Below are 17,753 nucleotides of genomic sequence, written 5' to 3' on the forward strand. Positions count from 1 at the left end.
TAATGCGAGCGATGGGGAGCGGCTGTAAATACAGATGAAGCTTCGCTCGCTCGTCTGCTGCCCACCTCCTGCTGTGCAGCCCGGTTCCTAACAGGCTACAGACCTGTATCAGTCTGTGGCCCGGGTATTGGGGACCCCTGATATAGTTAACCCGTTAACAGCTGTACAATTCAATGTTTTTTTCTTTAGCAAATTTTCCAAGTTGTACAATTATTACAATAAATCGGTGTTAGAACAGTTTTATCACCTCGGTAGGATCCCTCATGCCCATTTACTGTTAATCCCCAACCACTAATCTACTTTCTATATCTATTGACTTCCCTTTTCTAGACATTTCATATAAAAAAAATCATACAGTGTATGATTTCTGCCTGGCTTCTTTCACTTAACATAATGTTTTTGAGGCTCATCTGTGTCATATCATGTATCAGTAGTTCATTTTCTATTGCTGAGTAGTATTCTATTACATGGATACTACACTTTATGTATCTACTCATCAGTAGGTGGACATCTAGGTTGTTCCCATTTGAGCTATTATGAATAATGCTTAACAATATTCTTGTGCAAGTCCTTGGTGAATATAAGTTTTCATTTTTCTTGGATATATACTTAAGAGTGGAATTGCTGAGTCATATGGCAAACTTGTATTTAACTTTTAAGAAACAGGGATGTCTAGTCCTGATTCATCTGCAGCTCCAATTCTTTTGTTTCAGACCGTAAAGGCTACATATAAGATACAGTATTTCTTTGTTGAATTCCACTGATGCTATCACTGAAGGAAAATTTTCTCAGATTCTGACAAATGCTTGACCATTAATCTTAGTTTCCAGTCTTACTGCATGTACATTTTAATCTTTGCCTTCAAGTATATTTTAATAGGAAGAAAGAGATAGCTTCATATCATGTTATCCCAAATTCTTTTAATTAGAGTAACAATGTGAACAGGGTAGATTTTCTTTAAAAAATAATACGTTAGGAAATGAATCTGGTTCATCTGTGATTACCTTCCATAACTTCCGTAATATATGGAATATTTTCTTCCTATTCCGGTGATAGCTCGTGCTCTATGTTCATGCATGTATCTTCCAGGTACTTATTTATTATTTATAAAGGGACTAATGTATATGTAGCTGTTAAGTTGCTCTCATGTCTAAAGAAGATGTGTGTGAATATGTGTGCATTCTTTAACATTGTATTAAGGAATTAAGTAAATTTATTTAGCCTAAAATATGGTACTTGTTTTTGTTCAAATTAAAATTTCAGAAATTTAGTGATTTTCCGTTTATTCCAAAGTAACTTTGAAATGAGCTGATTTGATCAAAAACAGTACACTTCCAAAGGATATCAAGATATCCCTTAATATAAAGTAAAATAAGATTATAACTTATTTCAGTGAGCGTGTGTTCTCATATCTCTAATAGACTTCAAACTATGTGTTTGGTATATGGATAGAGGTTACAGAGATTCTGACTATCTTTGTGTTTTGGAATTCACTGAGCAATTTTTAAGATGTGTAGAAATTCTTTCCAGGACCTAAAACACATACATGTGTACACATGCACATGCTCTCACATGGTCCGATGCATACACACACATATTTACATATGCATGTATGCACATAGACATACACACACACTCATACTCACTTGCTCTATGAATGTGCATATATACATGCAAACAAAACAGTCTGTGGATGTATTATTTGCTTTTAAAAGTTTGGATTTAGTTCTTTGTGCTTTTAAATATACTCTGTGAATTTTTTTAAAACCAATTACTTCTGCTTCTACTTTCTCTATCTTTAAAAATGGTAAAAGGCCAACTTCCCAGGAATAAGTTGATTATCATTGAGTTAAACCATGGAAACAAGATTTTTTTCCAATCCATTTAAGAGTTGTGGAGAAAATATTCTATGATTATACTTTATTCATGATTTTTACTTGATGCATGTGTTGAGGTTACAGAGATTTTGATTGGCATGCTCTATTTATAAATGTTTTCATGTTATTTCAACTACATGTCTAGTACATACCTATTATATTCTAATAAAAGAATATGTAGGCAGAATCTTCTTGTAGCAATCAAGAAAAATACAGGCAAGGACAGAACAAAAAGAATTGTTAGCGTACTAGACCAGTAAACCCAAATTAATAATGAAATTTAATATGAATAAATGTGATGTCTTACAATTTGATTTTTTTTAATTTACAGAAATACAAAAAGGAGAGAAATATATTCATAGCTATTTACACAAAATAGGCTTAGGGAGTTAAGTTGACTGTAAGCTAGACATGAAACCATGTCACACGATGAATGCTTAAAAGTGCTGGGTATTATATACAGATGTGATCACTCCCTTCTAAACGAAAGGATTTAATATAGAAGATAAAGTAGATTTATTCTTTGAATCACTTTAAGTGATTTCTACTTTAAGTGGATTTGAGATGAAAATAAAGACATTTTATCCATTAGAGCCATTTGTAAAGGGATTGTATTGCCTGCCTCCTACTGAAGCAAGCTCCTGGAAGAGCACAGGCAGGGTCTAGGTGGTATAGAAAGGATTCCTGTAAGGTACTGAATGGAAGATTGAGTTTCCTGGGCTCCTTCCACATATGTGACCTTAGCAGTCCAGAGCAGAGTTTGATCATTCTGCTGTCACTCGGGGGTCAAACAGGTTATATGAATGAGTGAGGCTATCTGTGTTGAGTGATGGGGCTAAGTGGATATTGTGTATGTCTCAGTAGTCAGTTCCAATCTAAGGTTGCCACGCCATAATCAGGACCCAACTTTACCAGGTCTTCCAATTTTTCAACTGAAACTAGAAATCTTAATTTTTAAAATGTAAACTGTCCACATTTTAAAATTTAGCAACTAATTTCAAAATTTTTAAAGCACAATTATGGGCTATCACTTTTTTTTTTTTTTTTTTTTTTTGGGCTATCACTTTTTAACTTAGTTTAGGAATTATCTCAGAAACTTGCTTCTACTCCCCCGCCTCCGAAGTGCATTTTGGGAATTACTGGATACTCTGACCTTTGAAATTTTATCACGAAATATCTAAATGTATGACTGTGTAAAGAATAATTTTAAAGCACCTGTATAATACCCACCCCTTAGCATCCTGTCATCTTTAATGGCACGTCAAACATATTTCTTACAAGATTCTAAAGTTGATACAAAAATGATGTTAATATCACTGCATTAATTAAGTAGAAGATGGTCGATACACAATATAAAAACTGGACAAATCATTATTTTAACGTACAAATGCTGGCCGCGATTTTTTTCTTTGCCTTATTATAGAGAAAAGCCATAAGAAACTGCTTTCACTGCCCAGCCATAATTTTCTAAATGCATTTCAATTTCTAACTGCATTTTAATTACTAAATGCAATGGTGCTTAGAACTCAATTCATTAACTAGAGCAAATTAGAAGGGAATATAAATCTCCGCATTTGCTGATGACATTCATCGCTTAGTAAGCATACATTTACTGTGGATCAAGTATCTAAGACATAAAATATTTTTTTAATGATTATTACTTCAAAAGTCATTAACCAGGCTCTCAGATTTAAAAAAAATAGTCTCAACTGAGAAAGCTTCCAGTCCTGTATCTATTCATTTGTGTGGGACTTTCTGGGGCCTTTTCAGGATATACCTATCCAAGTGTAATATGTGATATGAGTATCAGAGAAGCACTCTTATCATGTTGCCTTTGCTTTTTTAAAGCTAGGTGGTCTTGTTTGGGGATCAGTTTATTATTGATAATTTGGAAGACCTTCTAACAACCTACACCCTACTCCAATAGAGGATTTCTAAAATGATGTAAGAGATTCTTGTATCAGAAACTCTCTCACCAGTAGCCTTGAACCCTTTGAATATCTTCAAGTAGCTTAGAGAATACAGAGACTAATTCTGTCTAAGGAACAGGAGGTGTTTGGTCATATAGTATAAGGCATGCAATGGAAGGCAGGGAATTATTGGGTCCAAACCTAACTTTTAAAAGGGATGTTTTTTACAAAGATTTTATAAGCCCCAACTATTATGGTATTATCTCCAGCTTCCTCCCCATTTCATTTCCTCTAGTTCTATAGCAACCACATCCCATTAATGGGAGAAACCTTCATTTTTTTCCCTTCTGACATCACATGGTCCTTCAGACCTTTTGGATATTCTGGAGTTAAGTTCAGTATTTTGCTTTTCAAGTTTCTGGCTTACCTAAATTTCACTGTACTAATTATGGAAAATGAGTTCCAATCTAACAACATTTAAGCACTAGTAACAAGTAATATTCTAGGAGGAGAGCAGAAGAGATCTAAAATAACGACTGGCACCAAAGAATGACTTTTAAAAAGGAAAGACACTATGCAGCTCTAGAGCCATTCAAAGCCACGTGGCCCTGAGGAGATAATCCTGACTCCCACGTAGGCAAAAGTTCTAACGTTTTCTCTTTCGTTGGTGGTTTGGTTTGATAGCATGCTCTACAGAATTCACACATTAAGATTCTTTAGCAATAAAGAATTTATACAACTCTATATTCAGTCTGACCTCTGTTTTGGATATCTACATCAGCACAAAGGGAGAAGGATGAAGGAGCCAAGAAAAGGAAAATTCATTGGATTCTTTTATTTTTAAAAAACCCTTTAAATAACAAGGGACATGATCCCAGCTATTTCAATTTGGCATTGGTTCGAAGTAGAGCAGAAAACTAGCTTTTCCAGCTTTTAAAAGTGTTTACTTAGGCATTCACTGTAGGTAAGAAAATATAAGTTTTGAAGCCTCATAACTCAGAAGGGGCCTGGGCTTATGGGACAGAAGGAGAAGATAACCTTCTGGCAAAAGAGGGTTGATTTATTCTTGCAGATGTGGGTCTCCACCTCCGTGACACACACTCTGTATGCCAGATACACCTCTCCATGTGTGACATGTACCTCTGTGATAATATTCAGAAGGGGATCCCCATCTTCCCCAAGAATGAAAAATGCAGTTTTTTAAATAAATACTAATACTAATAAATATTAGTATTTTCTGGGAACAAATCCCAGATTTAAATTGTTGATGAATTTTCTTCCCCAATTCTTCCCAAGTTGTTTCTTGGAATAGATTTATTAATGACAACTTTCTTTTCCTCTCTTCTCTATTCTATTCCTTTCTAAATTCTGGCTTTTTAAACTAACAATCAGTAGGAGTTTGGGAAATCTAGTCCTTAAACTGCAACTGAGAATTTTCTCAATACAGCTTTCTTTGAATTGTTTATGTTTCAACTCTGTAAATTGACTTAATTAGGAAGTTTTGTAAAATTATTTTTCTTCCCTTGCCTAAGAAAACTATAGAAACAAAAGGACAAATAAAATTGACAGATATAAATTAGAAACCTAGATCCAGGGAAGCACTGTAAAGATGTATACATCACTTCTTCTGAAAAAGGAAGAATAAAAGCTAAGTTCAAATAGAAGAAGTACTTCAAAAATGTGCTGAGCCAGACCCTGTATTAAGCTTGACTGTTAGGATGAACTTTATTAGCATTTAACTTGTATCACGCCTTCGGTGCTAATTAAACACCTTCTTCTATTAAAAGAAGCATCTTAAGAGAAGCATCTACCTTTTAGAACTGAAAGGGAAGCTTTTATGATAACTTATTTAAAGCTCAGTTTTATTAAAAAAATATTTTATGGAATCAAAATATTGACAAAAGTAGGGGAAAAATAAAAACAAAGAAAGTACATTGACTTGCTTTTATTCCTATGTTTTGTGATCCTCCCTTCAGCTCTTTTCCCTAGCCTTTTACGTATGTCTTTTGTTTTTCTGGGATTTGAATAAAGGATTTTTTAAAATAAATATCAACTGAATATTTTTCAAACTCAATGATGAAAAATATTTGGTAAATGTAATAGCTGTTTATGTGCAACAAACTATCACAAAACTTAGTGGCATTAAACTATCATTTATTTGCCTAATTCTTTTGCCCTCTGTATGGATTATTCTGGTCTCAGTTGGGTCCCCGAATATATTTGTGGTCAGCTGACAGTCAGTTGGGAAGCTCTACTTCTGGGAGTTGGCTGGCTGTTGGCTAGGACAATGGGAATAACTAGGCCATGTGACTCTTTTCATCCAGCAGGCTATCCCGGACTTGTCACATGGGGCAGCATGTTTCCAAGAGAGAATGAGCAGAAATGTGCACGATCCCTTGAGGGTAGAGTCAGAACTAGCATGTCATCTTTCCCACCACATGTTACTCCTGCTGTATTTTATTGGTCAAAGCAGGTCACAAGGCCAGCCCAGTTTGAAGAGGTGCAGAAAAAGACTCTGCCTCTTAATGGGGCACATTGTAAATGGACTATTTACTGGGAGGGGAAAAATACAGCCAGTTTTGTAAACAGTTTTACTGTGGAAAGCCTTTATCACTAATAAAGTCTTAAGTCTAATGTATAAGAGACACTGGTAGGAACCCAAAGGTTAGGTTCCTTTATGCCCATAATTTCCAGATTATGTTTTGTAAATCCTTGGTGAATTATATTACATGGGAAGTAACTTAGTTCACATAAGAATTATCACATTGATGTTTCTCCAAGGCTAGGGAAAGTGAAAGAGTATGGAGAGTCATTGACTTGGTTCCTTCCACGACTGAGAGCTAAGAAGAGGTCACTTAAGAATGCACTTTGGTGTAGAGTGTCTTGATCCGGGCTTGAGGGCAGGAAGAGAAGCAGAGACTCTGTAGACTTCCAGGGCCAGGGGCAGAAGAGAAACTGTTATAGAGGTGCTGATGAGAAGAAGCCACAAAGGCAGATAGGCCATCAAAGAGTGTTGGTACCAAATATCCTTTACAAAATGATTTTGAGACCTAGAATCTTAATTTATCACGCTGGGAAAGTGAATTGGTAAAAATCAAAAAAAGTATTAGAACAGAGCAAAGGTGTATCATATGTCCCATTTTAAATACTTTTCAGCTCATACATTTTTTACTCTTTATGTTGAAAAGGTTGAGACACTTTGTTTTTCTAAGCTTTAAATGGAACTTTTAAAATGGACTTATTTGTTTGTTTTAACCTACCAATTTCTTGGATTAGGATGCTTCAAAAACAAAGCTACGTAAAAAATAAGGTCGAAGTAGCTGTTTTCTCATTCAACTGACATTGTCTGAGCAACTCCTTTGTGCCAGGTATATTTCTAAGAGCCAGAGCTATCACAGAACATTACAAAGGCCCTGCATGGGTGGAACTCACATCCCAGAATGAGACAGACATGAAACAGATACACACGTCAGAGGGTGAGAGGAGGTCTGGAGAAAAGTAAAGCAGAGTTAGGAAGACAAGGAATGTGTGGAGAAGAGAGGAGAGGAGGTATTTTATAGGGGCTTCCCTGTTTTTTTATACCAAGTGGTCTGGGAAGGCCTCTCTAATCAGGGACCCTGAATGAGCTATGGGAGTGGGTGGTGAGAGTGTATGAAGGAAGAGTGTTGCAGGCAGAGGAAAGGCCCAATCTGGAGCATGCTTGGCATGTTTGAGGAACCACAGGGATGTTGGTGACACTGGAGCCGGGAAAGCAGAGGAGGAGTGAGGTGGGGGTGAGGCTGGAGAGCTTGTTTGGGGTGGGGGGCAGGGCTGACCACATAGCGCAGGGTTGTGGTTCAGAGCCAGCTGTACATTTTACCCACTGTGGGAGCTTGGAAAAAATTCCTGAGCCCAACCCCAGAATCTATTGAAATTTGTCTGGGTTGAAGCCTGATCATGCCTTTTTAAAATGGTACCAGGACAAATCCAGTGTGTAGTCAAGGTCTCCTGTGCCTTAGTAAAGCATGGCTCTGACTGAGCGAGCTGGAAAACCACTGGAAGATTTGCCAAAGAGTCACAAGACCTGATCATCCTAGCATGCCTCCTTCACCCACATTCCCTTTGCTTCTCAAGATCATGTCTTGTATAAAGCTTGGGACCCTGCCTCATACGTTGAGGGGAGAGAGTGGAGAATGTGGTCGTGGGCAAGATCTCTGGGTGCTCTTACCTGCCCCTCCTCTGCCAGGTGTCAAGGATGTAACACACAAGGCAAGGAGGAGGACTTCTAGGGACAAGAGCCTCTCCTGTTCCCTTTCAAATTGGGTTGCTATAACAAAATCCCACCGACTGGTTGGCTTATAAACAACAGAAATTTATTTCTCACAGTTTGGGAAGTCCCAGCTCAGCATGCCAGCATGGCCAAGTGAGAGCCCTCTTCCAGGTCACAAACTTGTATACTTATATGGCAGAAGAGGCTCAAGAGCTCCGTGGGGTCTCTTTTAAAAGGGCGCTAATCCCATTGTTGAGGGCTCCACTCTCATGACCTCAGCACCTCCCAAAGGTCCTGCTTCCTGTTACCACCATCTTAGGCATTAGGATTTCAACATATGAACTTTGAGGAGACACAAGCATTCAGATGGTAGCAGAGCCAGAGTTCCTGGCTCTTCAAGTTTTCCTCCAGCCTTCAGTCAGAAATCCCCATGCCTCACTTTCAATGTCACCCTGAAGTCACAAGCATTCACAGGATGACTGTGAGAACCAGTGAGTGTGTATGTCACTTCTGCTGACTTCTGTGTTGACAATAGAAAAACACATTGCTCATGTGTAATATATATAAACTAGTGCCTCAAACCCATGCAGCTATGATGTAATAGCATACAGAAGGATATGCCCAGAAATAATATAACCCTCTACTTGTTTTGGAGTAGCAGTGGGATGTAATTGTTCAGAGCAAAAGCTGTGAAGCTGGATAACTTACATCCTGGCTCTAACACTTGCTAGCTAAGTGGTTTATCCTTTGTGTGCTTTGGATAATGGTGGCACACTCCTAAGACTGGTAAGATTAAATGAATGGATACATATTAAGTACTTAGGGAAGTACATGGCACACATTTAGTGCTCCATAAATCCTATATTAATACAGTTATAGTTTCCTTCTTGATTTAATCACCATACAAATGGATCCCTCTTTAATTTTATTAAAAACATAGGAGATTTTTGTACAAATAATATGTATAAAAATAACATTTTAGACGGGTTCTTCTCTGTTGTTTAATTGCTAAAAGCACAAAGAGATCACATATTAAGAAGTGTACCAGATTTTAATCGAGAAAGAAAGTCAGTCTCAAAACATTTTAGAACACAAATCCAATTTATATAATTGCTGTGCAAACAATTTTTGGTAAAACTTTCTAATTCCTGGCCTTCACGTGGATAAAAAGAACCGCAGTCTCTTTTGGATAGCTGAGGATGGGAATGCAAAGGATTAAGACGTGGGCAAGACATGTTTTCAACATATTTATCTAGAGAGCCACCTGAAGTGCCTACTTTGAGAACAAAGGTGAAAATGTGAGATTTAGCTCTAGCCTCCTAAACTGGTCCCCTTATAGAGGTTCCTAGATTTAGTGCATGAATGTGGGATGGTATGATTAGAGGGGGCGGTGACAAAATTTTATCCTCATGGGAAAGAGACTGTTTAGACTTACCTTATTTCTCCAGCTTTCTCTTCCCAAATGAATCTCTCATCTTTGTTTCATTGGGGTCAGAAAGTTAATAAAAACTTACAGGAATACGAAAAGATGATTAAATATTTATTGAAAATTTAAATGTGATACTTAAAGGTACAGGTAGTCCTGGGGGTTCCTTAAAGGCAATATATTTTTATTTAGGGGGAAACCTTCTCTCAGAGCTTTATTTGAGTTTGACCCACCACTTGAGTGATGTTTAAATAAAAGTAAAATAGAAAATGCCTCTTAAGAAAGGATGGCCTAGTTTCAGCATTTCTCCTGTATTAATTTAGAGGGCTCATTTTTACATGGCCCACAGGATAAAATCTAAATTTCTCATCTCCACAAGCTGACCTCAGTCCCTGAAGCGTCTTCTTCTATCTCATCTCTATAGTGTCTCTGTCTCCATTCATCTGTAAGGCATGCTTATTCCTCCACACCTTTGCCCTTGCTGTTTACTTGGTTTTATTTCTGTTGAAATGTTGCACGTCCTTCAAAGGTCAGCGCTCTTGGGTGATTTTCTCTGATTTCCCCACATCTGGAACCATAGCTGTTTCTTTGCTCTCTCAATCGTTTGTTTGTTCTTTATTCATAAATGCTGTTAATTCTGTCTACTGTTTTAACTAATTATCTGCATTCTTTTTACCATCATAAACAGTTAGCTCTTTGGGAGGAGAGTAAAATATTTCTCATATTTGTATAACCATACTGTACCGTATATATGCCAGAACTCAACAAATATATGTGGAATGAATGAAAAACAAACTCCCCCACAAAAGTTCTCAGAACCAGAGCATACTTTCCCTCATTTCACTTGCATGTCATCCCTTTACTTCATGGTCATTTGGACTACCACCTTTGTGTCTTCGTATTTCTTCTATGACAATCTGATTATGGATACTCCTTTAATAATAATTTAATAATGAAATTTAACTAATCTAATAATGTAATTTAATCATGATTTAATTTAATTATTCTAATTAATTGGGTAATTAAATTTAGTAAATTAATAACTTAGTCATTAAACCTCTTAATACTTCTAATTGACCTTAGGACAATAATTTGACTTGATGAGGTAAAATCCAAACTTTATTCAATGTCCTTCAAGATCTGATAGTAAATCCCATGTCACCCTCTCCTCACACTTTGTTACAGCCATCCCAAATTTCTTTGTGTTCCAGAAATGGTCTACGTGGAATGCTTTGTTCTTCCCTTCGCCCTCCTCTCCATCTTTAGGTGTGTTAGTCCTCGTCTACCAGATTCAAGATAAGCTGTTACTTCTTTCTGGAAATCATCTCTAGTTCCCCATACCATCTCCAGCCCTAGACTGGATTAAGCCTTTCTTCTTTGTGATCTAGTAAATAATAAAGATCAGAAAGACTTGGGTCAAGATCTGATGTTGCTACTTACCAAGTAGTGAATTTAGACCAATGCTTCTCACAGTTCATCATGCATCAGAATCACCTGGAGAGCTGGTTAAATTGTGGCTCACTAGGCCCCATCTCCAGAGTTTCTGATTCAGTAGTTCTGGGATGGGTCCCGAGAATTTGCATTTATCACAAGTTACCAAGTGACACTGATGATGTTATTCTGGGGATCGTACTTTGAGAACCACTGATTTAAATAATCTAGTTAACCTCTCTAAGCTTTAGTGTTACCATCTGCAACAGGAGACTAAAGGGGTGTTTTAAGAATTAGTTGGGGTAATGTATATAAAGTGTTTGACATGAATTAGTCCTCAATCAATGCCAGTTAATACTGCTTCTGCATTATCATTGCTTTCATCACACTGTATTAAATTGCAGACTGAACTGACCATTTGCCAAGTAAATCAGGAACTTCATAATGAGCAGAGACTGTGCTGTTTTTATTATGGTACCTTATGAAGCGCATTAGTAAGTGCTAAATAAACATATAATGGAGTAAATTCAAAGTGAGAGCATTCCATAAATATTTAACAAAATAAACTTAGGTGGTTCTTTGTAGGTAGCCCCTATACAGAATGTTCCAGGATTCCCTAGTTCAGCTCTCGCTATATTCTTGGTTTTCTTGAGACTGTTTTTGCTGCTTGGTTCCTAAATCACTTTTGGTTATGGTGAATCAGTCCCCACAGCTTCTGTTTCTAAGAAAATTATACAAGCAACATGGAGAATGTCTGTGAACTAGAAATAAATAACCACGTAGACTATTCATTCGGCTCTGTAGTTTCCTTTTTATACTGAATGAAAGCAGTTGCAGCACGAACGTATGCCAGCCTTTAACACTGGAACTGGGTTAGAAATGAACACGTGAAGAATTTAATTTGCAGGTCTTGGCAAATTCATGAAGCCTGCTCTTTAGAGAAACCGTGCCTCCTTTTCCTGTCAGCCTGTACCGCTGTCCTCCTCTTTGACCTCAGAATCTCATGTTTCATATGCACTCATTAGTTCAGCCAATATTGTTTTCAACGTCTGCTGTGTGGCAGCTATTACTCTCATGGTGGTGATGCCACACTAGGACAAAGTCCCTTCTTTACAGAACCTAAAGCACGGCATTTGCCAACTTGTACTTTGTTTGCATCCCTGTCTCCCACGCTAAATTGTGAGCTTACTAATGGTAGGTACATTATTTAATTGTGTATCCAGCTCAGTATTTGGTACATGGTAGATATTCATACATACAGTTACTGTTCATACAGAGGAACTTTAACGGTGGTGAGAAATGGAACTGAGCACCAGAGATCAATACTGCTGGTCCATGAAAGGATTTGATACTAGATGTGTATTTTTTGACCTACAAAGTGTTATTTGTTTGAATTTCAATTAGAGCCAGCCAATAAAATGGGGGAGATTTTACGTAAAACTCCAGATCTCCCGCTTCTTTTGAAAAAGCCTACATTCCTAATTCCCTCTCAGCCGGCTCCTTTAGATGGAGCATGCCATCTCCATTTTACTATAACCCCTACTATTCCCTACTGTATTACATGTGTGTGGAAGAGTGTATATGAACATGTGTATCATGTTTGTCTACATGCATATGTGGTGAGGAAAGAATGAAATTGTTCAAATTCTACATAAATCCACTGAAAGTTTGTCTTTATAAGCTTATAACAACCTAAGTCCAACTGCAAATAATACCGTATTCCTTTCTTTTCTTTAATGATGTAGAATGCTAACAAGGATTTCTTTCATTTGAATAATATAATATATTGAGTTATCGATCTAAATTTTCTCCAAATTGCTTTTCTGCGTTTTTATAGTAGGTTTCCTGTATTTCCCAAATCACCTTGATAATTGCCAGCTACTCTTCTATTGTGATATATATCCCCATCCAAAGTAAAATATATCTAAATCTATCTGGTTTGGTTTTCTTTCCCTCCCTTATGGCTATTAAACTAACACTTTTCATTTGGCTTGGTTTTATCATAGGAAATTAGGATACTTAAAAATATAAAATTGAATTAAAATTGTAGTTTACCAAACTAAATCTATTCATGCTTTATTTCAGCTATCTTTAAAGAGAAGAGGAAGCAAAGATTTGCCAAAATCTGAAAAGAAGGCTCAACAGACTCCCACAGAGGTATGTGGAAATAAAATTTCAGCTAGTACATCAAACATCTCTAAATGTATATAATAATAAGCTACATCTATAAGTAGACACAGTAACCAGATACACTCATGTAAAACAGAGTTAAATTATGCATATCAATTATGTAGCTGTAGATGCAGGAGACAATATAAAGCATTCAGTATCTTTTCTTTAAAAGCTAGCGCTAACATCCCTGTTGTTATTGCTTTTGCATTGTAAGCACACAGCAGAATGTCATTAGTACTTTATGTGTTGCTACATTTAAGAACTGTACCCATGGTGCTGATCTTGTTCACTCATAATTAATAAGGACAATAGAATAGCTATTCCTATAGTATCAGGAGAGAGTAAAGAAAGGAATGTTGTAGGAAGGGTGGCAGAGGGGAGAGAGAGACTCCTGATGGCTTTGGAGAGTCCTAGAATGAAGTAGTTCTCTCTACCAATGACTGGGGAAGCAAAAGAAAGGAAATTAAATAATAAAAATAAAACTTAAAACATGTCTTCAACATGGGCTTGTTAAGAGACTTAGAAACACAGCCACAGTAAAGACTAGGTCTACTTTTAGGGTGAGCAGAGGTGCTGGTGGATGTAATAAAGGAGATTTTAAAACAGAAGAGGAAATATTTAGGGACAGCTATGATATTATGGCTCGTTAAAAATACTTGGCTAGGGCTCCCCTGGTGGCACAGTGGTTGAGAGTCTGCCTGCCGATGCAGGGGACACGGGTTCGTGCCCCGGTCCCGGAAGATCCCACATGCTGCGGAGTGGCTGGGCCCGTGAGCCATGGCCACTGAGCCTGCACGTCCGGAGCCTGTGCTCCGCAATGGGAGAGGCCACAACAGTGAGAGGCCCATGTACTGCAAAAAAAAAAAAAAAAAAAAAAAAAACTTGGCTAGATACTGATTTTTAAATGTGTAAGTTGGGATCTACAGGACTGTAGCATATGTACTTTTTTTTAGTCTTACAAGGGGTTTTCTCATTAGATAATAATTTTAACTAAAGTAATACTTAAATATTCAAAATTTGAAAAAGTTCATCTCACTCATTTTTTTAAAAGCATAACATATTAATTGTTAATTTTCCTCTTCCTCGCTCTCCCTGCTCTGTCCTTGGTTAATTTTTCCCCTGGTGCTGGACATGAACATTTATAGGCCTCAGCAGTTCTAGAATTCCAGAGTCTCCTACCAAAATCATCTCCTTTTTGCACCTTTCTCATCATCCCCTTAATAAGTTCATATATGCTCTGTCACCACAGCTCTCCCACTGTGTCTTTGCCATAATTTTATGCATCAGTTCTCTTCCCCACCTCACTGAGGGAGAGGTGCTATATGCTCCCCATTCTAAAAATCTTAAGTCAGCTTTAATCAACAGTTTATTTTTTTTAACTCATGTTTGTCCTATTCTTTTGTCCTATTCTTATACTTCCCATGGTAAAGCTTATTTATTTTTTTCAACAGCATTCTCTAATCCAGGAATTCTTAACTGTTTGTTCCTGGCTCTGTGGACCCCCACTCCACGTGTACAGGGGCACTTTTCTGCAAAAGACATATGCAGCTTTCATCAACTTCTCAGTGGGACCTGGGGCCTTACAACAGTCAAGACACGTTGCAATCCACCAGTTTTTATTTCGTGCACATAAATGTCCTGGGAAATTTGCAAGGACGCTATTATGGCCTTTGAAGTCCCTGCTATCATTTTCAGTTCATTTATTTTCAGAGGTTATTACCTGTCTTTTTTCAAAAACCCACCCCAGAAGATTGACTGGACTGTCTCAGACGGGAGATCTCAATTATAAAATAGTCCATAGTTGATTCTATTGCTCGGTCAAGGCTGAGGACCATTGAGTCACATACTTACGTTAGGGCAAGCATCCTATATTGTTGTAACTCGTATTTACATATTCATCTCCCGTGCTTAGCCAGGGCATATTGTAGGCGGGGGCCATCTTACTCAGCTTGCACTCATCGGTGTCTAGTGTCTGGCACTCTGCAGCGGGATCAATATGCACTTTTGAATACTCCCATGTCCCCCTTTTCTAGATGAGCCATGTGAAATTGCAACATGCTGTTGTTCTGACCTACACGAATGGCAATTTCGTATGGTTCAACCTGCTATTATTTATGTAGCTTTTTATTTCATTTTATTCAGTTTCTTCTTTGTATTCCTCACATGTTCCTCCAGCAGCACAGTGACTTTATATACTGAGAAATGGTATTGCATAGCAGTTAAAAACAGTAACTTTAGGGTCAGGTTGCCTACATGGGAATCTCTGCCACACACCAGCTGCATGGCCTTAGACAAGCTGTTTCCCCATCCTTAAAATGGGGTCATAATAGAGAGTTGTACAGATTAAATGAGTTAGTATATGTAATTTACCAGAGTGCAACTTAGCTTCCAGTAGTGGCTAGGTTAAAGCCAAGCTCAGTTCACTGCTTTGGGCCCTCATCATCTTTATGTTCCCCTTCCTCTTAACGTCATCTGTATCTTCTCAAGACTGAGTCTTTAACATACACAAAAATAAGAGACAGCTTGCTTCACATCTCAAAGCTTTGTAATGTTTCTTGACTGGCATTCACTGTGAAAAACAGGAGCAAGCGTTTCTGATCAGTTACATTTCAACGAGGCACTTTCCAAACAATCTCTGATTTTAATGATTTCGCATTTATATATGGGATTTCCCTGCCCAGTTCCAAACGGAGTGTACAATAGTTAGGTTATAGGATGAGGAGGCAAGGCACATTGGCATACAGGATTCTTAAACCTTGGACATTGCGGAAACTACCATACTTGGTATCTTGAAAAGACTTCTCTTAAAATAAATAAAATAATCATCATGCCCATCATTCTCCTTCCTTCTTTATCACGGCTTTGTTACATGCAATATAGGTCCAACTCTTAAAATACTTTTCATGTTTTCATCCCTTTGGGCAGGAGAGCTTACACGTACACAAATCAAATATCCTCCTCTTTTATATTTGCTTTACATAGTCCAGCGAAGTGTTATTCTGTTCCAGTCTGTGATTTATATCACATCCATTGCCGTTTTGGTTAGATTCAAAATGCAGTATTATAACATTTTTTTTTCTTACTAGCAAATAAAGGCCTTGCCTTGCAATCAAGGACTTTGATAGAACATGCAGTCCAGCTAGCTTCCCAGTCTCACCTGCTCTTACTTCCCAGCAGAGCCTAGTCTAGATAAAAGCAGATTTGATATGCATATTGTTGGACAACTTTCTATTCAAACATTATTTCTAATTCTGGCTTTAGTGACCTTTGACTCTCCTGCTCTGTGCTCCAACTTTTAATCATTTCTTCTCAGTCTCCCTTTCTTTTTTTCTCCTCTTTGATTGCCTCTGAAGCCATTGCAATAGCTTCGATCATCACCTCTATGCATCTCATCCTCATGTCCTCTCCTCTGGGCCTAAGCTGTCCTCTAGGTCCAGCGCTGTAATCTTGGTAATCTTGGGCCTGAGATTCCACATGCCTGTTGATAGATGTTTCCACTGGGTATCCCTCCACCGACACACCTCAAAGGCAGCATTTTAATGTACTTAAATCCATATTCTTCCCATAAAACTTGATCCTCTTTGTTCAGTCTCTGTCCCTATTATTGGCAACACATCCATCAAGACACCCAAGCTCAAAACATTGGGGTTATCTTTGACTCTTCTGCTGATGTGATATTAGACATTGTAATACGTCCTTGGTTTCATCCTCACAGAATTAGTTCAGGGACCCGAACACATAGTCTCTTGCAGGGCAGCTTCTTTCTTTGCTTGTGAAACGGATTCTCACATCGAATCTATCTGTGACATATATTCTTATCCTTTTTCACTATGCTCCTGGAGTTCTCTCAGTTCTCTGTGCTTCTCTCTTTTCTTCTAAACCCCTTCTAAAGGGAAGCATACAAGCCAGCACATCTGATTTTGTTATTTTACCTCATTGCCCTACTTTTTTCCTCTCATGCATCTTTTCACGCAACATGTGCAGTGGAAAAAATATGATTTTTGGAATCAGTCTGAATACAGATGTGCTCTGTCACATTAATTTGCGCTCTACCAAAGTAGACATAGCTGCCTTGTCTGCAAAGTAGACATAGTATATCATCTTCCTCGTGGGGCTCATGTGAGGATATAATGATATAGGGAATGTGATATTCAGGCTCTGCACACTCAGCAACTCTCATACTAATTCTTATTAGTGGATGGGAGCATAGGAGCCCAGTGCCCTGCTCTCCATCTCTTCTCTCGCAAAAGCTCTGGGCCACATTTATTGAGCATCTCTGGCAGGAGCTCATTAGTCTCCTCACCTTCACCATCAGTTGTTGCTACTTTTTTACCAGAATTCATCTCAAACACAGCTGACTCAGTGCTGGAAAAGAACGGCATTTTTAAGTCCACAGAAGTTACATGGTATGCCCAAAGTGCATACTTAAAAGAGAGTTTTGGGAAATTGTCTTTGGGAAATATGTCCTTGGATATAATAATGTGTTTTTATATTAGCTCTCTGAGAAAGAGTTGATTTCCATTTTTCTGTTTGTAGTTTTCCGTTTAGTTAATGATTAGGGTTTGAAGGTTGTCCTAGAATGTGTGAGAAGAACTTCTACAGGGTCTACGCCATCATCCTTTTACCAGGCAGAACCAGTTCTATCCATTTCAGACTGATGGAAATAAATCCAATTTTAAAAGTGATCT

The 17,753-nt window shown here is 37.8% G+C and overlaps 1 protein-coding gene across 9 annotated transcripts in view; it reads left to right on the forward strand.

The window, feature by feature from the left end:
• Positions 1–17,753, forward strand: part of SOGA3 (SOGA family member 3) — a 108,542-nt gene that overhangs the window by 22,707 nt on the left and 68,082 nt on the right. For all 9 annotated transcript variants that reach the window (XR_004352479.1, XR_004352480.1, XM_032650815.1 and 6 more), the window contains exon 5: positions 12,979–13,050. Coding sequence is in view for 7 of the 9 variants with exons in the window: in XM_032650815.1 (XP_032506706.1) it covers positions 12,979–13,050 (72 nt within the window). In the remaining 2 variants the exon portion in view is untranslated. The remainder of the gene's footprint in view (positions 1–12,978; positions 13,051–17,753) is intronic.

This window comes from Phocoena sinus, chromosome 12, assembly GCF_008692025.1.
Source record: "Phocoena sinus isolate mPhoSin1 chromosome 12, mPhoSin1.pri, whole genome shotgun sequence".
NCBI classification, from domain to species: domain Eukaryota; kingdom Metazoa; phylum Chordata; class Mammalia; order Artiodactyla; family Phocoenidae; genus Phocoena; species Phocoena sinus.